The sequence below is a fragment of the Manacus candei genome, unplaced genomic scaffold (assembly GCF_025592945.1).
Source record: "Manacus candei isolate 608988 ecotype Guabito, Panama unplaced genomic scaffold, ASM2559294v1 h1tg000072l, whole genome shotgun sequence".
Lineage (NCBI taxonomy): Eukaryota > Metazoa > Chordata > Aves > Passeriformes > Pipridae > Manacus > Manacus candei.
In genome coordinates, this window is record NW_026138120.1 from 3,031,326 (window position 1) to 3,055,879 (window position 24,554).

Here is a 24,554-nt window from a genome sequence, read left to right on the forward strand (position 1 = left end):
GTTGGCTCCTGAAATATGGTGTCCTTGCTGTCAGATGGGTGTAGCCTTGCATGAAAGAGCATAGGCAGAGCAGAGAGTATACTGGCATTGGTGAACCCCCTGTTCTGAAGCGGGGAGCGTGTAAGGGATTCTGCCTTCAACTGGTTTGTTTCTAAGCTAATGAACAGCAGCACTGTGGTGGGAACGTGCTTTCCAAAATGCTTGTAGGTGGAAGAGTCTGTAAAACAGGAGGGCAGCCTCTCAGCGCATCTGTGTTTGCTTTAAGCTCAGCTTGCACAATGAAAGCACCTTGGTATCGGGGGAGAGCATGAGAGAATGCAGTGCCTCTAAAATACTCAATTCACCCTCATTTTGCCACTCACGAAGTGAGGAAAAAAACTAATGTTTTGCTGGTGTTATCTTCAAGGGGTGGCTCTGTGAGCTGTTACGTTGGAAAGAAGATCCCTCACCAGAGAACAGGACCCTCTGGGAGAATCTCTCCATGATCCGAAGGTTCCTCAGTCTTCCTCAGCCTGAACGCGATGCCATTTATGAACAAGAAAGCAATGCAGTTCATCACCATGGTGACAGGCCTTCCCACATTATCCATGTGCCAGCAGAACAGATTCAGGTTAGTTTACCTTGGCCAATCTCGCAGAGCGCTAAGTAAATAAAGCTTTAAACGGAGCAGAGGAAATTAGTGTTTCTTTCCTCCCGGCCAGGCTAAATGCAGGTCTCCCGATACAAGATAAGAGCACACTGCCGGTCCACCACCGGGGTTCAAAGGAGACCATGCGACCACCCACAGTTTTCGTTTCGGTGGTGTTTTGCGAACGCGTGTGGTGGCAGTGCAGAGGCAGCTCTGTGCGGGGCAGGGCAAGCCCTGTGCTGGCTGTCCCTGGCTGGACAGGCGCCAGGGCCAAAAGGCAGGGCCGTGTGGCACCCGTTGTCAAAGGTCTTCCCAGCAAAGTGGGAGGACCTTGTTGTGCTGCTGTTCAAAAACTAAGCAAGAACCCTCAGCAGTGGCGGCTCGCCCCCAGGTAGGAGTGACGGGAAGGGGATTCCTCATCCCACTTTAACCCCAGCTGAGACTGGGGTGAGTCAATATTTGTTTGTTTTTCCTTCAGAGCCCCTCTCCCACCACCCTTGGGAAAGGAGAGCATAGAGGCGCTTTCTTACCAGGCCTGCTGACCGCTGGACCTTGGCTGGGTGCTGCTCCGCAGGTGAGCTGGCACAAGGGCACCATGTCAAGGAGAGAGAGGAGGGGATGCAAGGCCCACGTCATGGGGCTTAGAAACAGCTGCCTTCCGCTCCAGGGCAGCTCTGGCGGTGCCCCCTCCTCCAGGGGCTGCACCCACCCTTTTTTGTTCAGACAGACGCTGCCAGCCGGGAGCGGAACTGGCTGTTTTGCTGAGCTTTGTTGCCCAGGTTGTCAGTAGGGACTGGTGTCTCTCTGAGCTGGGCACTCTTTAATCGCCTCTCACAAAAGGCCTGAGGTCAGTCTTGTAACTGCTCCTTCTTAAAGGGCAGATATTACCCCATGCTTTCCCAACCTCAGCTGAGACCCTGGGTATCATTTGTATTACCTATACAGAAAAATATTTACAAAGCTAGGAAGGATAGAGTTATCTTGCAGCCAGAAACAACATGAGTGTATATTAAAGATAAAGCAAACTGAATAAGACAATCCCTTAGGATATCAAGTACTAAAATAATTGTGAAAGCCTGGAAACTTGGTGTTTGATTTAGCAAAAAGAGAGAGAAAGATCTATATTAAGTAATAAAACAGCACTTGTTTGAAAATGTACATTGTTTTTAATAAAATCGCTTCTTAAGGGGATAAAAGGAGAAGCTTATGAACAGTATGAACATTCAACCACTATGCCGCTTAGATTTTCTTGCCTTGTTGATAAAAGTTGTGTGTTTGATCTCACAAATATTATTCACATAGGCAGTTGCATTGTAATCTCTTAATATGACTTGTAAGAGTAAGGATTGGGAGATTGGGCCTGAGTTTTGTCTCCGCTCTTGTACGTGGTAATTGTTGTAGATGCATAAATATGTAGCTCAGACTCAAGTTTTCAAACTGTATATACAAAGCCTCAAGTCTTGTAAGAATTTAATATGCTGGGAGTAGTCTTGAGTCTCTTTAGGATTGGAGCCTTGAATGGGACTGCTCACAGACCATAAAACATGAAAGGGCAGGAATAGGGATGAGGAAAGAGCCCTAATTCCACTAGCATTTGTGTCAGACCTTAGAATCTGAAGATCACTTAAAGCAGTGGCTTCTAAACAGGTTGTGAAGATCTCTGCAAAGCCTCCACAACCACAAGTGGCCCTATGAAAGTGGACAGAATTATGCTTCCAATATTTATACCATTTGTACAGCATTTTGTGCTTTTTAGTGTCTCAAAGAGCTGCAACTGGGAGCTTGGAAACCACTACCAACACACAAAAAATTGTCGAGGGGAGACGCGCAAAGGGAAATGAAATGTAGTGATAGCAACTGCTTGTTTTGCTGCGGTTGTTTTTTAATAATAACTGGTGGTTTGCACCATATGACAAGAAATTTGCTGATCCAAAATATCTTACTAACCAGTGCTTCCTGTGCTGTGCAGCAAAAGAACTGTCAACACAAACAGTAGCTGATAAATTTACTTTTGATTTTAAACATGATCTTATAGTGTACTGTACTCTGGTGGTAGATGAGAAAAACATTTCTGTCCCTAGGGCTCAGTGCCTCACCTTTTAAGAATGTTTCTGAATCCATGCTTGCAAAATTTCATTTTAAGCTCTTGTTAATTATTTACATCATAATTTCCTTTATCTTATTCTTCTGATGTGCATACTGACTCATTTTTATTGCCTGAGTTTTTGGAATGCAGCATGTTCCCTTCTAATAATAATAGTGCAACTTATTTAGAGCTTTGCATCTTAGTGCTTTATAAATATTAACTAAATAATCCCCAGCTCAAACACAGAGGCAGGTAAATAGGTCTGTTCCCTGCTTATACTTTGGGACACAGGCAACACAGGCCTACTCCAAGACCACACGCAAGAGAGGTCAGAGCCAGAAGGGGAAATAGAGATTTCCTACCTCCAGATCTCTTTGTCCTTGCTGAGGCTAGGTTTGACAGGGTGACATTAGGCACTCCCAGCCAAGGCATTCTGTTGTAATGTTTGCAAGTTTGACGAGACTTCAGTGCATGCTGAGGTCAGATCAGCAGTGAGATATTTCCATACTTAGCTAAAATGCTCTCCTTCTCCCTGATTCCCCCATCCCTTCATCTAGCTATTGCTAGAGATTTGCAGCCCTTCTTTTTGGGCAGCAGCTGCTGTTGCTGGCAGAGCTCTGGCACATTTGCCCTCATCTGGCACTTTTCTCACTTTGCCCTTGCAACAGTTCTGGCTAAGCTGGTCAAGTTAATCCTATACCATGTCACCTACTTAGCATTTTGTCTTGTCTGCAGTTGACTCATGGAGCATGTTCATTAAAATTTGTCGGCTAAACCACACCGATGTTGTATCATCACCGCTTTCAGTCAGACAAAGCCAGGGTATTCTTTTCATTCTTTCTTTTTTTTCCCTTCCTTTTTGTTCTTTAAACTTACTAAGCCCTTGTTTATAGCTTTGCAATTCCCCCCCCCCCCCCGGGATTTTCTTGGTAACAAAATATCAGCAAGAATTCATGTACAAAAAAATGCTGTTCTTTGTCTTGCAGCAGCAGCAGCAGCAACAACAGCAACAGCAGCAGCAACAGCAACAACAACCAGGTCCCAGACTACCCCCAAGGCAACCGACAGTAGCATCACCAGCTGAATCTGAGGATGAAAATCGTCAGAAACCCCGACCGCGAACAAAGATTTCTGTTGAGGCCCTGGGGATCCTACAGAGTTTCATACAAGACGTAGGCCTGTATCCAGATGAAGAAGCAATCCAGACTCTCTCCGCTCAGCTTGACCTGCCCAAGTACACCATTATCAAGTTCTTTCAGAACCAGCGATACTATCTCAAGCACCATGGGAAGCTGAAGGACAATTCTGGTTTGGAGGTGGATGTTGCAGAATACAAGGAAGAAGAGCTGCTCAAGGATTTGGAAGACAGCATCCAAGACAAAAATGCAAACACGCTTTTTTCAGTTAAACTAGAAGAAGAGTTATCAGTAGAAGGGAACACAGAGATTAATGCCGAATTGAAAGACTGATCTAAAAGTATTATTTTCTTTCAACAGTGCCACTGGTATTTACTAATGAAATGAAAATTCCATCTTGCGTTCTGTCAAAAACCTTTATTATTCATTGTTTGGCCAATGAATCTTCCAAAACTTGCACAAAAGTTGAAAAAAGGATAATGCAGACTGCACTAGATGTTTTACTCTGTTTTACAAACTGCTTCGCAGCAACAGATGAAGCGTTGAGGATTGTTTGATATTAATTTGTGTTCACTGGATACACTGTGAGTGTACCCAATAAGCATGATACCAGTGATTTTGATTCTGGAGCCTTCAGACAAGCATTACAACTTTTGTGATTTACTGTTTTTTTTGTTTCTGTTTTGTTCTTGTTTTTTAATTATTACTGTAGCACTCCACACTTGATCTTTGGAAACTCACATTTATTTAAAAAAATAAAATAAAAAGAGTTTGTTACTCTTGTTCTATTGTATGTTACAAAAGAACTATAGACTGTGGAATGCAGTTTAAAGATAACATATGCCAACAAATGCCTTGTATTATATGGCACTGCCGTAATTCAGATTTGTTTTCTTTTGGAAATAAAGGTCACTGTATTTTTTTTTCCATTCTCATTGTTACATGGTTTTAAAGAAAATGAAAAAGAAAATGTGAAACACAATTTAGTCCTCATTATTTATTTGTAGATCCTGCAGCATCATGTTGTAATTAATTTTTTTGGAAGTTTCCGTTAAATGTAATATTGCTTCTCTTGTTATCATACTGATTTTTTTTTCTATTTATAAATGTATTTTGATGGGCAGTAAAACAAAGTGTCTTAAAAGTTTTAAATAGAGAAAATGTGCTTTACACAGTTGCCTATAAAAAGTGCTCTATGTTATCCAAGCAATTCATACTATAAGCTTCACTCTTATTGTTGTATGCAATTTTTACTATCATGCAAATAAGCTTAGGTAAATAAAACTAATAGATCACCTTAGAAACTTATGCAATTAATGTGAAAATAATTGATGTTTGCAATGTGTCTTCCTTTGGTTTACAATCAATTTTAAAGCTACAGCTGTATAAATTTTCTGTATAAAGGTGTATTTCTTTTTTATGAGTTTATTGCTATGAAAACACCAGTTATTTTGTTACAGCTGGCTGTTTTTATAAGTGTATCACAATTTTCTTTATGCAGAAATGTTCTGACTAGGAGTGGTTATTGACTGTAACTACACAATTAAAATTGTTTGTATGGTATGATATGGCAGGGTTTGTCTGCGTATGTGTATATCTGGGAGGAAAAACCTGTTCCTAGTGCACATCATACTTTCTTGCCACCACTTTGAAGATGACATTTCAATTGTTCTCCTTTAAAATCACAGGCAGATTTTTTTAATGACCTTCTTAAAATTTGAATTTAGATAACATACTTCAAAAAAAAACCTGGTTTGGTTATGAAAATCATAACCTGTCTTTTCTTGGTTTCAAAACTTGCCTGCCCAACAGAGATAGCAGGATATTATTGAGTCAGAAGGCTATCAGGCATAAACATATTTACAGTTCCTGGCAGTAATGCACTTATAATGGATACAGCTGGTTTTATTTTACACTAGAATTATGCTAACACTGTTCCTTGCACTAATGTATAAACATTAAAAAAAAACATTAATAGTCATAAATAGGACGGATGGGCTTTTCCCACAGCAGTCCCCTTCTAAGCAAGATTATTTTTAATGATCATTAATAAGGTTCTTGATAAAGTCATAATAATTGGTGACCTCTGAATTTATGCAAGGCTCATGGCTAGGCTAAAGAGCAGTCTGCAGCTGAAAGCTGTGAAGTACACACTGTTGTTCTCCTAGGAGAGAAACAGCGTATAACCCATGTGACTTGGGACTGGAATTCAGCTCAGTTCTGAAATTACTAAAAGTTTACAAAACTCAACATGAGTTTCAAAGACACAAATGACTGTTAGGTTGCAGAAAATGTCTTTGTTTAGTTCCGTTAACTTCTTTAGGAGTATCCATATTAGGCAACAAAGCAGGTTTTCATTTAAAACTGACGCAGGTTGTCCTTTTTCTCAGTGCTCTTGTGGGTCCATTGAGCGGCTCCCAGCTGCAGCACCTCTTGGCTGCTCCCAGGACTGTGTTGGAGCTGCACCATGATTTGGGTTTGGGAACCAGTCCAGTTAAAAGAAAAGAGCCTTAAAACCACTCTGGGAGGGAAAGAAGCCTTAGGAGGGACACATACATGTAATTTGGCGTTGCATTCCAATAAAAAGACAAACTATACCCGCACTTAAGGGACTTGTAGTAGCCCAAAGCTATGCTGGTTGGAAAAGGGCAAAATTAATTCCTAGTCCACAGACGTCACTGTGATCAACATTGTATTTCTTCCCTCATTTCAAATGGGATCACTGCTTTGCACAGCCATACAGCCACTTGGAGCTGGGACAGATCCTTGTTCACAGCCGAGGAGCAGGCTAATACATATCCCAGGCAATGAAAGCTGATCTGATGTGCAGGACAATACCAGTGGCACCCTTGGGTACACTTTTAAACTAGCAGTGTGTGCATAGGTGGGGTAGGAGAGAAGCTGCAGGGAAGACTTTCTTGAAATATCCCTCTCTCCACAATAAATGCTAATACACACAGTACTCCTAACAGCAGAAACAGGGCAACCCTACAAAAGTATAAGAAGAAATGTTTATAAAATTGTCTTTGCTATTTTGCAAGCAATTTCCTTTTCTTTTATCCTTTTAAGTTTTATGGGTGCTGAAGTAGAGACCATGTGTGCTTGCAGATGGTTATTATAGCTGTTTCTTTTCCATTATCTTCGGTTTTCTTTCTCCTAGCGTAGCTGAGGTTATCCTCCAAGTAGTTCAGCCTCTGTAGTTGCACATTACCTGCACAGGGCTTTGAATCATTGCCTTTCTGTGTCCCGGTGGGTGGGCTGTGAGTACAGTCTTTTAACTTGGCCTAAGTGACCAAAAGCATTTTTGTTAAATCCTTAGCAGTGTTTTCAAAGGTGATATGGGTACTAAGGATTCCAGCTTTTTGTGAATGCGAGACATTTATACTGTTAGGAGTTAAGCTATGACAAGCATATGTCACCTTGACTCATGGTCCACTTAGACTACCTACCTTATGTCCTGTTCTGTTCCTTTTTCTCACTGTCTGGTGGAATCCTACCAAAAAAAATACAAAAAACATAACCAAAACAAAACGAAAAATCTACAAAAAAAACAAAAAACAAAAATGCAAAACCAAAACCCACAACCACAACTTTCCATTTCTGCAAAGGTTAAAAAATCAGACTGGACGTCGGTAATGAAAAACAGAAATTGAGACATCAAAACACTATTAGTTGGGAAGTTGTTAGTAAAATTCACTGAGTAGGACTTCACTGAGTGTATGTAAAATGAGTATTTTGTATATACTTAGTATGAGGAATGAATATAACTTCCTAAGAATAGAATTTAAGCTGCAAAGAAAACCAAATGCCTAAAAATGAGGGAAGCAAGTGCTGAGAGGGGATGGCAGAACTTAGCTTTTGCTATAAAACTGATGTTACGTATTTACCATGTTTTATGGTGTTTACCATCAAAAGTAGGGTATTTTTACTTCCTGATAATTCCCATTAATCTATATTTAACTGACAAGATTTATATGTATATGCTAGAGTCCCCAGTGTGTGTTTTTCAGCCCTGCAAGAAACCCAAAGAGGCCCCAGATTCCAAGAAGTCCAAGGCTTGGGGACAGTCTCACGCCCCAGTCACACATACAGAAGTTGCTTATCGTTACAAAGAGTTGCTACCCTACAATTCAGTGGTTTAGATTTGTGTTTTGTATAGCTACCTTAAATTGGTCAGATGACACAGCAAAAACTGTCCATGTATTAAATTATTCTGCTTAATTTTTTCTTAAAGTTGGGAGGGTGCAGGAAATGGAGAAAGAGGGGAAGGTTCCTCCAAACCAGTGATTTTGTTGCAGTGAATTACTAAGTTAGTACTTTGGTTTTGTGCTGGGAAAGCACCAGATATTACTAAGTTCATTTGCCAAAGCAAATGCCCCATATGTTAAGAGCAGTATAAATTAGATATTATAGAGGCTCTACTTGAACATCAAGTATTACCAATTCTGCTTAGCTTATTGAACTTGTGCTTTGAAGTCAGGTACATTGCAGAGACCAAAGGTATTTTGATTTTTACATAATGATTTATATTGTGCTTTGAATAACAGTCCCATAGCAAAGCAGGGATATAAATATACTCCCAGGCCTTTTTTTGCACACAGAGGTAATTTAGGTTGGTCTCCTCACAGTGCCTTGCGTCCACACAGTCTTTTACTACAACAAATGAGCTAATAATTCAAACTGCAATAAGTGATCCTCCTTGGAGCAAGAGTAGTGCTACTTGGCAGTGAGTTTGTTTGCTTTCAGGTTCATACGGGAGCCCTCCCGCCCACTCTGCTGCTGGTAACCCTCCCACTATCTCACACGGTATTGTTTCGCTTTGACCTGACCCGGACGCTCTTCCTGCTCCAGGTCATCTTGCCCAAATGCCATCTCTCCTGGTCACATGCCAGCACTGAGGTATATGTGCCACAGTTTAATATGTGGCAGCAAGGACTGTGTGTGTCTGATATCACCTACCCTTTGTCATCACCATTTATGCTGTGACCCTGGCAGAGTTGCCAGAATAAGCCACTTGCATGGGAAAGAGAGTGATAACTGGAGCAAACCCAACAGGAGCCAGGTTGTTTCTGGGCTGATGGAGTAGAGGGGGCAAGGGGACGTCCATCACAGAGGGGAGAAAGAAAAGGAAAGAGGGAAGTGCCAGATAAAGATTGGAGAATCAATAAGGTCACAACAGCTACCCTTGCATGGGGGAACGAGCTCTTTTTGCAAGCTGTGCTACATCAATACTTAAAGTACTACAAACTACTGCCAAGACTCCATAGAAAATGTTCTTGATCTAAAATGAACAATGGTCTCCAATTGTGGGATTTGCCTTGGCAGGTATTATCTAGGGCAACACAAAAGCCTCAGCTGTCCATGGCAAAAGAGGTCCCCTATCAGTTTGTCCTCTGGTACTGTCCCTATGTGTAAGACATGCAGGATTCTTTTCATCAGCTGCTGACATGTTACCATGGCAGATGCAGTTGGGACTCTCTAGGTAATTTGCTTACACACAAAATGTGTTAAAGTAGCATCCAGCCTTTAAACCCTCTCATTTTCTTCCAGGATTACATCTAACCACAAGCAGTATGTCTGCAGCCTCAAACCTACCTTTTGGAGCTGTCTCCTACAGTCCTGCTTCTCCTCAGACCAGATGTGCCACAGGAGTTGAAAAAAAAATGTGTAGTATGGATCAGATGTTTATCGTAGTGTAAGAGAACAGAAAAAAACATGACCTTTGTGAGTGCACAGAGTTGTATAAAGCACACACAGTTCAGAAGTTTGGAAGCAAGTAAGAAGCCTCAAGAGCCTTCAGAGAGAGATTTCATACTGATATAGTCAGTTGCAATGATTTGAAATTGTTGGAGCCAGAAAAGTTCATGCATAATCCTACTGAATTTGCAGAGGACTTTCTCCCAGAACAGAATTTAAAAAAAAAGGGCACTCTGTTTTTTTATTTGTATTACAAAATAAACAGTCTTTGCAGTACAAACCTTATTGCTCTTCCCCATCCACATTAAAGAAGGCCACTATCCTGATAACTACCAGCACTGCCCACAGCTGCGTCCCATCTTGCCTCATCTCGAGGAGGTTCCCCTGCACATAGCATGCCCCAAAACGGCTTAACTCTTCTTCACTCTCCCATCATCAACCTAAACATGGCCTTTAATCTGTAGTCAGTGTTTTCACCTGGGGAAAGCAATTTAAAAGACAATTTACCTTAGAGCAAACCAGGGCAGGGAAAGGTAAACTAGGTTGTCCTTTCACAAGTGAAGGAAAAATTATTCTTTATCATTATCAGCAGGCAGCTTGGACTGTGAAATAAGTGCAGGTGTTGGATTGCCTTAGTAGGCAAAATGCTGTACCCCTAGTCTAATAAGGATTTAATATCAGCTGAGAGACTGAAGGAGGCAAAAAAGGAGGAAAGGTGAGAAAAAATATTTAGATAAAAACTCATTAGGGGCTGTCATACCCAGAGATGGCTGGAGAATTGCAAGACTAGTTTAAACTGAAGGAGATCTGAGTTAGTCACCAGGAAAAACTAAGTCAGGACTACTTTGTGGTTCACATACTGCATGTCCTGCAAAAATACAGAGAGTGAACACGGTAACAGACTTGCTTCAGAGGAAATATTAAATAGAGAAGGCTTGTAAAAGGGTGGTGGCAGCTTGCTTCTTCAGCAAATACCTGCAAAATCGTAAGTGATGGCTACAAGGTGAATACAGAAAGCAAATTCAAAACTTCTTGTAACACAACTAGAGCCAGTGTTGAAAATTATCAACCAGCAGGATTAAAAAACAGTAAAAGGGAGCATTTTTTCTGCACACTTAACTGCTGAACTCACTGCTATACACACCCCTTCATACTAAAAAGCACAAATAGCTTCAAAAAAAAAAAGTTCAAAGAAAATTGTGAAAACAAACGGTTGATGTGACCTTCTTTTGAACAGGTCAAGAATTGCTTTTTGCTCTTGTGCTGGGCAACCCACAACCCCGTAATGGCATCCCATGTGGACAGTGTCCAGCATCCAGTCAGTTGCTTTGAGTCCTCCATAGCCACAAGTGAGACAAATTTGAGTGGGTTGAAATTTGTTCTGTTTTCTTGGTCAGGTATGCTAAATGCAGTTTGTGTACTTTATTGTCTACATTGTTCATAACCAGATTTTAAAACAACTGATCTGAATAATTTCATTGAGGAGTAGGTCACCTCATATTTACAAAACATTCCCTCCCACACATACCAGCATAAAAATTTAAAACCCAAATCATTTTGGTCATTGCCATACTACCAGTGCCGTTACTGTTCACAACTGTGCTCTAACTGCAGCAAGAGTAAAGTAAGGCTCCTTTGACCCCACTCACCGGCAAAACCGGGACATTTTTTATAATTTGGTACCACCTTTCTTTCAGCCTTCCCTGTGCACCTCTCACTATCATTCAGATTTAGCTGACCTGTTCCTTTGTCTACTTCAAAAGCCCACTGAAAAGGTTCACAGAGGATTAAAAAAAAAAAAAAAAAGTCGTATATACTTACATCATCACCTCATGAGACGTTGCTCCCAAGGTTTTTAGGATGTGTTACAGGATGGCTGGGAGACGAATCAGAGGAATGTACTGGTTTGATTCCATGTCTCCTCCAGTTGTCACTGGGCTTTCTGCAACTCTGGGGAGCCATGGGCAGAGGGATGATCACTGCTGGGGGTACCTCCCCAGGGTACCACATAACATGAGCCTGACACCACTTGCAAGCACACTGTTGGACATAAAAAGCACCGTGGGAAAGCAGATCAAAGCAATGTGATTGCATTTCACGTTTGATGCAGCTCATTCCTGAAGCCAGGGTGAATAGCCTAATCCAATGTATCATTCCTGTGCAGGCAGACCCTCAGGCTGGCATCATGTCCCACAGAGCAGTGCTCCAGTGTGCAGCATCTGCCACCATCTGCCCTAGGGCTTGGCTTCAGATTGTCCTCCTCCTTTTCACCTCCTTTTGGGAGATGCTTTGCACAAACTTTGAAGGCCAAAACTCAGCCTGCTTCAAGCCCTTCAGGGCATTTATTCCCCTGCCACTTCTTGCACTACTTGATCTTTGATCCACACTCCTGACCTTTAAAGATTCAAAGGGGCAGATTTCCAGTGATTTAGCTTCAATTTCACTTGCTCTTATTTTTGGAAGTATAAGTCTTTCTGCTTAACCATTGCCTCCCCTGCTTAATCAATATGTCAGCTGTTGATCATAACCACTGCCAGATAGCCAGTAGATGGGACAATTATTCTCACAAGGACTTTTAAGCCCAGACTTTTAACCCACAAGGTCCAGCATGAAGCTGCTGCAAGAGCTTTGAGTAGCAGCTGCCCCTTTTCTACTGCAGCTGCTGAGCCACTCTCCTAATAGTCTCTGGCTACTTTGCAACAGCAAGGGGAAAAACTACTTTGTTTTCTAGACATCATAATATAAAAGCTTAGCTTATTGCTGCTGTAAGAAAGGAGGTGAAATGCCACAGCCAGCTCCAAAGCGGCGTGGTTGTGATGTAGAGTAGTCTGGGGTAGTTCTTTCTACCTTGCACCCAGCCAGTAAATGAGTGAAAGGCACAAGACACAACAGGAAAGCTCTTCCCACCTGTCAGTTTTCATATCTGAGATTTTTGTAAAGAGACATTGGGGCAGATATTTATACAACCTGGAGCAGCTTCAGACCTGAGATCCTATAGCTCCTGACTTGTCTGCTGAGCAAGGGTCTATGGCAGCGTCTTTCAAACCTGCCTCCTGAACTTCACTATCTGCCTTGGGCCATGGCTTCACCAAACCCATTGGAATAACATCAAGAAGAAAAACAAAGGAGCAAAACATGCTACATGTTAGAAATAATTATTCTACTGAGGACCACCAAACAATTTGATACCAACCTTCACACTTTCCAAGCCATATTCATGGCCACTGGACAGCACCTCTTCAACTAAGGATAAGAATGTATTTGGGAAAAAAAAAGTGTGTGGCCAAAACATTGGCTCAGCCACTTGAGCTCTAAATCTGCTGTGGCCTCACAGAGGTCATGGGCCACGAAGCAAAACCTGAAAGGGTCTTTGTGTTGCTTTGATATGGTAGGAATTACCTTATATTCAGCAAGCACTGAGACTGGGGATAAAAATAGTTAATTTAAGGCCATATTACCCCACACCTCCTTGGTTTTGCTGTAAGCACTGGTCATCAGTATTAAACAATCTGTACTGCCATAGTTTAGGGATATGATGTTATAGCTGCTGGTACTAATGAGAAGTGCTACTGGTACTAATGAGAAGTTATATGCTACATACGAGACAAGTACCTGTAACTGCAGTTTTCTACTTGGACATGTGGTCCCTTATCCACTTCTTCAGTACTGGGGTTTTGCAGGTAGGCTGGAGGGCATTCCCAACTTCAAGGAAGTTCCCTCCCTCTGCTCATTTCTCCTTCCTGGTTTCTGCCAGAGCCCAGTTCATGTGATTCATTAAGGGAAAGCAAGACACAAAGTGAATTCATATCTCAGTCCTTTCACAATACCCTGAAGTGAGCTATAGGGTTGTCTTTAGGGTCAGGAAATTGTTTCAGAGGATTTATGCTGACTTTTCTCAAATGTTCATATGCAGCTGTGTAAGCAACTGTTATATCAAGGCACCTTGATGGCCCATGAAGGGATCCCTTCCAGCAGGCAGATGAGAGGGTCCTTCAGCACAGAGCAATGATCCAGTCCGCTGGGTCTGTATAACACTGTGTTAAAGGCCCACCACTGAAAGTGCCCTGAGAAAATAGCATCAGAGGCAAGTGAGGAACAGCACAGGGGAGAAAACATGAACAGGAAGGACTGCCTTGATACTGAAAAATATGGAAGAAACAATAAAGAGAGGAGGGAAAAGAAATAAAATACAAGCAGATTACTAAAATGCACAGTAATGTCAGTAAAATCTCCTACCCTTCACCTATACTAATTTTGTTCCGGTATTTCCTCTCATGTCTTACAAAGATTTGCCAGTTTTACACTCAGAGGGAAAAAAAAGATGAATAGAAGCTATTTCTTCCCCAGTGAAGGGAGTGTTCTAAACTTTGATGGACTTGGATTCTTCTAATTTCTTTTTTTATTATTATTCTTTCTTTTGGGTTCATACGCATGATGTTTATCTCATCCATGTATGGGAAGAGGGGGAGGAATGGGTAGGCTTGACTTGTGCTAACTGTTGACAACAGTTGTTTAATTTTTTGCAGCACGCACCCAAGTATCATGAGACTGAGTAAAATATAAATAAATATGCTCTTTGGAAACCCTATACATTTTTATGGCCTACAATACCTTCAAATCATGGAAAAACACATGTTTGTTTGTTTTTTTAAAAAAGATTTTGGTGGCAATGCTACTTCCCACTGCTGTAAACAAGGTCAGGAGGCCAAAATTAGTCTGTCCTATTTTGCACAAAATAGTCAACAACTTAAGATGTTTTTGCAATAATCAGAAAATTATTGACCGGTGTCAACACCCCCTTTCTGATAAACTGTTGAAATGTTAATATTCTTGGCAAAATTGTTTTTGCTCTAATTACTGTATCCATCTGCTCTATAAGATTGATTATACTGTGAGAATGTTTGTTCTCTTGTCTCTTGCAATGATGGGCCTCTCCTTGGCTCAGAAATAGTCCTGCCTCATCTTTACACACAGACAAATGTGCAGCAGAAATCAAACCAACACTCAGCTCCAATGAAGTTGGATAAAAATTCCTTGAAGGAGTTAATACAGTAGATATCAACTGTCTCTTGGATGGACTGTCCTTTGGAAAACTATTGCCCTGGCCCAGATGAAAATAGCTGGCCTCCATTCAGCATGGATATCAGTGACCAGGAAGGCCACCAAAAATCTGGGAGCCCACAAATACTGGCATATCAGCAGCATTACTGATTCAGCTGAGGAGAAGTTTGGCTAGTTGGCAATGCCAGGCCCCCTCTACAAGAGCTCCTTGGCAATGAGCAGCCGAGTTGTCCGAGGAGCAGAGCGTTTCCTGTCCTATCTTCCATCAGCACCTGCAAAGGCTAATGTTACCTGGATTGGATTGGTTATTTCTGGAGCCAGCATGTAATATATGTGCTAGCTGTGGCACATGCCAATAAAGACCCAGTAAATGTGATGTCAGGTATTAATCATTATTAAAGCTGATTAAAACAAAACACAACAAAAACCCTAAAACCAGTGGAAAAATAATTGCTTTGTTGGAAAAATACTGTTGTCCCATGGGAAGGGGAGGAATTAAAAGTTGCATTTGATTTTGTACTAGTCTTTCAAAATACATGCACAAAAAAGTCATGTCAACTCAAAAAAAATTCTTTTCTTTGAGCATTCTTGCACAGCAGCTGAACTTTTTCATTGGAATATGACGCTTTTCTCACACATAAAGTAAATTTCAGCAAAAATATTTCTTTTAGAAATAAAACTTTCAGATAAAAAAAGAAAAAGCAGATATTATTTTCCGGATACTGAACTGTATTGTCATGTCTCAAGCATTCAAAAGTCACTGAGACTTGGGCTGAGATTGCTTTCAGGTTTTTCATTTTAGAAAAGATTTAGTGTCTTTGTAAAAATCTTCCAGATTCTTGACTCCATAGTGTGCACTCGGTGCATATACTTATCCTTGCAGAAAGAAGCTTAAAGGCTAGAAACTTTCAAAAAGGAAGAAGGACTTTCTAGGTATTGGAGGGCTGACTTTTTCACAGTTTTAAATTCATGACGTATGAGTACATCTAAGTTTTCTAGAACTGTAATGCAGCCTGAAGAGCATCTGCACCTTCATCTTAACCCTTCATTTGTGCCAGTAGGGAGTATTAAGTTCTAATCAACTAACACAGCCTGCTTCCAGTGTCTCAGCTACTGTATCATGCAGGAACACTTTCAGAAGAGTTTAAGAGAGAAGGGGGAAAAGACTAACGAAAATATTGTTACTAGATTTATTGGACATAGTGTGGGAGAATGAGGTTTTTAAGTGAAACTCCTCTTCAGGAAAAGGTATTGTATACCCTCATCCTTAATGTGCTGTTACACTATTTAGCGATTTATGTTTTTTACACAAGAAAAAAGTTTCAGTGGAGAGAAGGTGACTGCAGTCCAGCCTTGACATAATACCCCTGTCTTGTCTTCTTCTGGGCTTACCTTCTCCTCCCATTTCTTGCAGCAGTTTCCAACGTTAAGAGCCAGCACAATGCCATATCACTGCTTCCTTTGCCCGAGCATGAGAAATGCAGGAGAACCTCCTATAGGAGAAATGTAGTAGAAGTTTCTGCAGACTTCTTGCTTAAAATAGAGTTTCTCAGGCCTGGGCATCAAGTACCTAAGACTTCAATTCTCCTAGCACTCCCTCATGTCTTTGTGTTTGGCAACCACCATTTAAAGGACTTTCCACCTGGAAAAGACAGATTTTGGCTACTGACAAAGCCAGGTAGTAACAAGACTCCTTTCAAGATGAGCGAAGATGTAGTTAGGTACCCAGGAGATATAAATCTGGGGTAGCTTATGCTGAAACCAGAAGGGATTTCAAAAAAAATGTTCAGCTGACATCTCCTTTTAATTAAAAAAAAAAAAAAAAAAAAAGAACAACCAAGAAACAAAAACCTTTTTCGAGGTGTTTTTCATTCTAAATTGGTTTAATCATAGCAGCCATAAAAGGACAGATCTGATTCTAGCAAACATCATGGTAAATATATCACAGAAACTTTTGGCATGAAGATCTCTAAATCTCAGAAAGGAGAAGGACTAAGAGTTACAATTTGTAGGACAAATACCTCAGAAAAGGACACCAGCAACAGTAAAGACCTCACACTCCAAAAAGAGCCACCGGGAAATCCACAAGTCCAAAGATAAATTAGGAGTTTTCTAAACATTAACCACTAAGGTTAGTCCTTGTGGAGGGACTTGAGCACTTTCTCATTGTCCCCTGCACAAAATACATGAAGGATTGCTGTGACTGAATTAGGCTCGATAATTTCCTGTCTGCCTGCAGACTCAGACTGACATCCTGACGCTGTCCTACACTGGAGGACTATTTTAAAAGCTGCCTTTACAGGCACACTGGATTTAATGCAGTTTTATTTTTAAATGAAATCTTTGATTATGGAGAACAAACCTATGGCTAGGGATACATGCTACAGAACCACAAAGTCTGTGGGGGACCATGCTTATCACAGCAAAATCGCCTTCTCAGCGTTCAGCATTGCTGCCATGTCATGTTACAGTAATAACTGCAGATGAAGAGCTTTTAATTCATTGATAAAAGCAGAAGGCTAGAGTATCTGGCTAGCTGTAATGAAGCTTATTATTCTGCAGCTAATTTTCCGATTATGTTAGAGTTTTATTTCTGAGCACTTGTACCAGAAGACAGCATTATCAACATAATGTCTAAACATAGAAGGTCCCGGGAAGAATGTTAATGAGCTATCACCTACCTCAGCAAAGGTCCCTGTTATTAGTAGTGAGCATCCTAAGTATAGATCAAAAACTCTCCCTGAAGAGTGTGCAACCTGTGTAAAATATTATTACTCACTTGGAACATAACTGGAAAGTAATGGCAAAGTCATGTCTCATTTATAAAAGGTTGTGGTTTCTTTAATGACGGAAAGTGGATGAAGGCTCAGATGAAGTACCCTGGTCCGGCAGCAGGATTCCCACACACATACTGCCGCCCCAGCCATGAGCTGGAGCCTGATCCTGGAAAAAAAGCTGTTCATGAAGGAGCACTTGGTTGTTCCCTGTCTTCTACCTTTTTTAACTCTCCTGGTTCCTTTTTTAAGGCCAGGAGGCCATGAAGACTACTGAAACACAGGATCTGCTTCTTCCTCTTACTTTACCACTGAGATCCTCCAAAAGTCTGAAAGAGGATACTGGCACATCTATTTCTGTGTCAGGGAACAAAAGCAATGTCATGATAGATTCATGGGTAAAGAAGAATCAAGGGTGTGACATCTGGGTAGCCACCCATCACTAAGATCCAAGCAGACCTCGAGTCAATCACATACCCTGGCATCTTCCTGGAAATACTGAGACAGGCTTTTGTTTTCCTACAATTCCTTCCAAATTTCATTGGGAAAAGGAATACTTCATGTCCTCTTTCTTTGCTATGGCCGGTCTCCCACCATCCCCAGACATAGGTCCAGCTCCTTCTGGGTGCTTAGCAGAACATAACATCATGTTAAAACAATGTCTCCTTGAACCACCCTCTCTCAAGAAAAAACATCACCACTGAGCTTCCTTGTGCCTTAGGAGTGAGGAAGAGCAAACACTGCTTTACTTGTTTGGAAATTTCATAAATATGTCCACTTATCAATAGAGTGATGAGAAAGTCATATATTGAGTTACTCTTTGGCACGTTTAAGCTAGACCAAAGCACAGCAGAGATTGCTGTAGGATACACTTTGGGTTTGCATGTAACAACTCTGTAGTTCAGAAAGGTTATTTATCCTAATCCACAGAAGCCCATAATTGCTTTGTAAGCTCACTGCCTATTCAAGGGAATTAAAGCTTGAGAGTTTCTCTCCTGTATTGTGTCCAGACAGAAAAATTTTATCTCCTACCCCTAAGAAAAATAAAGAAAAAAAGAAAAGAGAAAATGCAAAAACCCCTCTAATTCTCATTAAAACACAGTACTTGGCAGTCTATTTCTCTTTGCTATTCATTTAAATATTGCTGTCAAAAAACTTGGTGTCATTTCCTAGTGGCAATGTGCTCTGGTTGTAAAAATCGGTTTAAAACTGTAGTTCATGACTTTTTTGTAAAAGCATCAGTTGCTGGAGATGTTAGTATCCAACTGACACAGCTGACATCAGACACCCATCCGCTGTCCCCAAGCTGAAGCTGTGGCAGGCCAAGGGGTGAGCATGGTTTATCCTGCAGGCTTGCGCCCACCAGCTAGCCCAGAGGGGCTGTGGACAGGGGTGGCATGGCCATGGGGGCCAGCTGCCAGGGGGTTCCAAACCTGATCATGCCCTTTTTTTGGGCAGCTGGCCTTTGCCATGCTAGGGGTCACCTGGTGCCAGGAGCAAGACTAAAGGGAGCCACCTCAGTCATAAGGCTTACTTTAATCTGACCCTTGCTTTTTTTCCAAAAAGGGACATTTGGGGGACAGTTGCACTCTAAACTGTGCTGCCTGTGCTCCAACACATGCTGATTAGCCATGAAATGCCAAGCTGCCAAGCACAGCAGGCACACTGCATGCCAAGCAGCTTTCCGGGGTGATGCCTGGGCTGCAGCAGCCCCAATTCCACGCTGAGGTGCGGAGTTCCTGCATCCCAGGGCATGACAGTGTCCACACACTCACCCAGGGGAGAGGCTTACCACTGCAGATGGTGGAGGTCTGACACACAGGATCCACAGCCTTTGCAGAAGGGAAAGAAATGGTCTGCAAAACAGCTGAGGAGATGGACAATGATGGCAAAATCCCCTCCCCGAGCAAATGCCAATGCACAAGTACAAGCTCCTCTGCATATAGGGTATTTTGACTATTAGAGACCAACCCACGTAGCCACAGGCAATCTAGACTCCTTAGGGAAACAGAAGGTTGCCTACTTAGACTTATTAGGATGGTAAATGGCTGAGCAGCTGGATGAACAGGCAAAAATAAACTACCTGATATTCTTCCAAGTGCTATACAGAAACCATCCCCATTTCTCTTCAGTCCTCTTGGCTTTGCAAAGCTAAAGGGATTTAGATGCTTAGAAACAAATCATGGCAATGTAAACAGACATCTTTGGAAATATGTCCTAGAAGACAGCCCCACTGATTTTCTATTAGACTTTCAAAAACAGAGGTGCTGGGATGTGGCAAAGGCAAGTGGAATTGCCAAGATGTTTGGAAGAACTTTACATTCACAATGACCTTGCATGTAAACAGCAATGTAGAATATAGGACTTATGTCCAAAACTTTGTAAGATTCAGGCAGATCACAAAACCCTTCCTAACAAGATCTAATTCAGTAAGGAAAAAATCTCCACTGTTCATATCATGGAAATCTGGACAGGACATTAGATATCAAACTGCAGCTAATAGACGAATCATTGTGTCATGTGCCATTCACCTGTGACAAAATTTTAAGGACTTATCCATATAGGACCAGCCCACATTACAGTATAGTTAATTTTTTATGTGGGGGTTTTTATCAAAACATTTTTTCAACAAACCATTATTTCTGATATTGATGGCTTTGCATAGAGCTTTTCTCTAGAACAGTTACAGATGTTTTGAAACATATAAGTACGTATGAATAGTTCAAAGAGTTTATTCTTGTAATTGTGCATTACCTTGACCTCATGTCCCACAGATTCCCTCTATACTGTGGAATCAGTGTATTGATTTCCTTTTCTATCTGCTCAATGCTTCTTTTTTGTTTTTCCTTGAAAGAAAGAAATTTTACCCAGAAAGAAATTTTACACTGCAGTTTACTATGTATCTTTATATTGGTAAGACGCTGAGAAAGACTGTACTGTATTGTCAGTCCATCTCTAAAGTCTGTTATTCTGTGACCCTTGAGCATGGAGGCCAGCATTTTCCAACAGACTGTGTAATATTAGGCATTTGAATCCATATTTATACACGTAAATAAAGTTAGCCCTGCTTTTCAGAGGACTTTCAGATCCCATCACTGGGAGTTTTTATGGACAGAAGACTGAATAAGCATTGCAGGATTTAATTAGTACTATTACCCAAAGGAGTGCTTTAAAGACGGCTATATAAGAGGACGCTGATACAGTTCAGCAGATAACTGTTCCTTTTTTTCTGCATATAATCTTTCAGTGATGCTTAAGAGAGGAGAATATTTTTCCTTAAAAATTAAGTTTGGCTATGTACAGCTTGAAGTAGTATTAGTCAGTTAATGTATCGCACATTAAGGATGTCAATATTCAGAAAAAGGGAAGCATGGAAAACTAGGGTCAGAGTAAGAAAACTGTTTCTTCAAAGCTACACTTAAATGCTGACTTAGTAGAAGAACAATCAAGGACGGTTAAAAACACCTTTAGGAGTTTATATGTAGCACAAACTCACAGCTTCTCAAAAGGAATGGCACTCATCACACGTATCCTTGAAAAAGGAGGAAGTCTGAAGTCAAAAAACACCACAAAATTTATGACCATCTTCAGCTGGTGCCTCAGCTGGTGTAAATCAGTGTAGCTCTGCTTGTTTGGAGGGAGTGACACTGATTTACACAGGCTGCATTGGACTGCTGTGCCAATGTGCTTCTTACATACCTAAAGAAAAAAAATGTAAAAAAGGGGAGGGGGAAGATTTCTACATTTATAGTAGAAAATGTAGGATATCTGTACAGTAGTAAATCTGTACCTGTGTTTCCTATAGGAACATACAGTATTTTACTGTTTGAGAGCCCCAAAATAAAAGTGAAATTTCAATTTAGAAAGTTTCACAATGGCAATTTAAAATATTTGTGTAACATAATTGAATTCCACACATATATGTTGCTGTGATGGTTTGGGGTATCTGTCTTTATGGAATTAGTGATCTCAGTTGCACAATAAGAACTCGGCTTACACTCTTGATCTTGCTTCATTCTTAGTTTTTACTGTATTATATATTTACTTGTAGTGAGGCCATGAAGCCTGAGGCCTAGATATCTGTCAGTGAATGGGTTGGGTATTATATTGTTCATAGACTAAATAAAATAAATAGGGCTGAACATATCAGCCCTAACAAATAGTAAGATGGCTCCAGCCTAGCTTTATGTAGAATAAGATTTGGTGCAGAGGGTTTTCTTCTCTCAGGAAAAAAAGACAAAGACGAGAGATGTAGAACAGGCATTTTAAGAGAATTCATGTAAGGATAAAGGAAAAAAAAGGAATAGACTATATGTAATTTCATGTTCAAGAAAAGAAAGTTGAGCTTAAAAATATTAAGAATATGTTACAAAAAGGAATCTTCTAGGGTCCCAAAAGGGCATCATTCAAAATCCAAAGATGTGTTAAAAGAAATGCAAGAAACACTGAAAAACGGCTCGATTAATTTTGCATTGAATTCAGTAATGGATTCAGTCTGGACCATAGTAAAGAGATCTATACTTGTGAAGCATTCTGCAAAGTGTACAGCTTATTTAGACAACTATTTCCTCATGAAAGGTTACACCTAAAAAACCCGCACATCAGAAATCTTTGGAACAGACATTTGGGGTCTTCGTGGTGAGTCCATTGGCAGTGGACTCTTTCAGGGAACGGTGGCAAACCAGGGCAGTGATTCTCCCTGCTGAAGTGAGGCAGGGACAGAGGACAGGGAAGGTAGAGGACTGCTCACCACAGAAGCTGATTGCCCTACAGTCCAGGGAATGTGTCCACCACCAAAATCTCTGCAGTGACCTGCAAAGACCAGGTATGGTCTGAGGACCCCCAGAGCTGCTTCTCTGTGAGACCTCCAGCCACATTCAGAGAGGGCTTGAGCTGGTCTAAAGGCAGTCCTTCTCTAGCTCTGCTAAATCTTACACCTTGTGGATGGCTCAGCCAATGGGATCATTTCTCAGTTTCTACAGATTTAGTTATTTACTAATAATCATTTCACTCACCTCTCACATTACAGCCCTGTTGTTCATCAGGTCTGAATTAATCTGGATGTCAAAGTCCATCTCCATGCACTGAGTTCATGAGAGAAAAGTACAGCAAGAAAAACTTCAAACAGAAGAATACACAGAGGTTTACACTAAAATTTTTGATCAGTCCTACTTACATTTTAAACTCTTTATAGGTTTTTGGGAGTTGGACTAGACTGAAGTGCCTCACACATGATGAAGTGTGGACGGCAATGAGAGTCTGATTAAGAATGAGAAAACCAATTTGAGTAGAAAGTGATCGAATGGGGAATAAACCGAAAAAGTTCTTCCTGACTCATCCCTTTGGCATGTAGGGGAAAACTCCTGCAAAAGTGAAGCCAGTGAGTATTGCAGCCATAACTAGTGACTGCAGTGGGTGTTCATATGTGTAAGAGACAGATGAAGGATTTAGCAGATAGATGGCAAAACAGGTGACACAACTTCTGATTCTGACTTATGGAAATTGATACCTCTGCTGAAGTACAACCTGCTCTCCAAATCCTGACATTAAGATGAATAGCAGCCAAACGGCAACCCTGAGCATTTGATATTTGCGAGAGCTCAAATATTGATTGCACTACTTATTAATGAGTTTCATTCATAATAAATACACGGTATGTTTGCACAGAGGAGGTGTTTTCTAGGGGAGGCATTACATGCTGTATTAAACAATGAATAATTTCTTAATCTTAAATGTGAGTAAACAGTAGGATAGTAAGTGTCATGGTTCGAGGCAATTTCAGGAAGGTGCAAGTGTAGCAAGTGCTCCAGCACACCTGATGAGGCATCTCTTACCCTGAATGAAGATTTCTTTGATAGCAATCACTATGGGAGGTGTTATAAGCTAGAAATTACTGTCCTAGCAGACAAAGGGTTTGTCTTTTTAAGTACTAAATTCTGTGTTGTTTCATTATTGTATTTATTATGGTAACTTTCTGTGCTGCCCTTTTAGAGCTTCTCCTACTTGAAGTATAATTACTTTTACAATATCTGGTCTTGGCCAAACACCCATTTTTTTATTCTCCCTGAAGATGTATTTCAAAGAAAGTGTTTCCTTCATAAGACAGATGACACATTTGAAATTCAGAGAAAATAATGTATCAAAAAACCTGCACAGAATGGACTTTTTGGAATGGATGTTTAACATTGCTTTTCATAATGGCTGTATTCTCCAAATTGCTGGTCAAGTTGCCATTTACTGTAATGAAACAGAAGATGATGTCTTGTGTTTAGGAACTGAAACTTCAGAACCCTCAGCGTCCACTCTTTTTTCTTCCCTGTGTATTTTTCACTACAGTTGTGAGAGCAGTCTTTAATTTCTATAATCAGCTTTTGATATAAGAGGCAAAAGTGGTGAGTATGGATAAGCAGAACATCTAACCAACAATTAAAAGAATCACTGTTTTATATTAAATATGGAATTTTTCTTGCACAAATGTTCTCTCAGTTCTCCCATTGCAGCTGGGCTACTTGAAAAGTTTAGTGTAAAACTGCTGTGGAATGTTTTCTTTCCTTCACAGCCAATACCCACAAGCCTCTGCTTGCACAGGTCTCCAGTAGTCCATTCCAAGATTCACTGAAGGAAAAGGGAACTTGGCCAACATGGACACATCTACACTGTCTTGCCAGCTCGGTGCTCCAGCTCAGACTCTCCACCTGCCCAGCCTGTCTAACTCCTTGGCTGAGACAAGCCACCCTTGTACCTGGGGAAACCCCACCCCTGGAGAGGACAGAATACTGGGCTTAGCTGCAACATGAGTCATGACCATGCAGTGTAGCAGGTACAACTCTTTTAGACCACATGGAGAAGCACTTCTTGCCCGCAGACAGGCACAGCTAAGAGTACAGAGCTCAACAAAACTGATCCACTCCCTGCAACTGCAGGAGGAAGACTTGTATCTGAATATTCATGCATAAGGTAATAAACAGATAAAACTCTTCCAAGGTTTGATTGGTGATATGATTTGCAGAACAAACAGTGGACCATTAAAGTATTTGCAGAATGCCTGTTATAATGTTTTAGCATTTTACTGTTACCATAGGCACCAAATTTCCCATCAAACACTAGCAAGCAAGATTGTTCTCAAGAGGAACAGAGAGCAACTCTCACACTTGTGACTGGAGCACTGGGTA

At 41.0% G+C, this 24,554-nt stretch overlaps 1 protein-coding gene and 1 long non-coding RNA gene across 9 annotated transcripts in view; one reads left to right on the plus strand and one right to left on the minus strand.

Moving 5' to 3' along the window:
• SATB1 (SATB homeobox 1) overlaps nt 1-5,418 on the plus strand; it is a 92,285-nt gene extending 86,867 nt beyond the window's left edge. For 5 of the 8 annotated variants that reach the window (XM_051808287.1, XM_051808285.1, XM_051808284.1 and 2 more), the window contains 3 exons: nt 407-610; nt 1,107-1,202; nt 3,701-5,418. In XM_051808287.1, the coding sequence (XP_051664247.1) occupies nt 407-610; nt 1,107-1,202; nt 3,701-4,183 (783 nt within the window). In that variant the 3' untranslated portion in view covers nt 4,184-5,418. The remainder of the gene's footprint in view (nt 1-406; nt 611-1,106; nt 1,203-3,700) is intronic. The other 3 variants (XM_051808289.1, XM_051808291.1, XM_051808290.1) reach the window with 3 other exon arrangements.
• Nucleotides 5,419-6,784: 1,366 nt separating this feature from the next.
• LOC127480333 (uncharacterized) lies at nt 6,785-13,245 on the minus strand. The gene is made up of 3 exons (XR_007907836.1): nt 13,160-13,245; nt 11,369-11,587; nt 6,785-7,343 (listed from the first exon to the last, which is right to left on the minus strand). It is a non-coding gene; the product is annotated as an uncharacterized LOC127480333 (long non-coding RNA).
• Between the last annotated feature and the right edge of the window lie 11,309 nt (nt 13,246-24,554).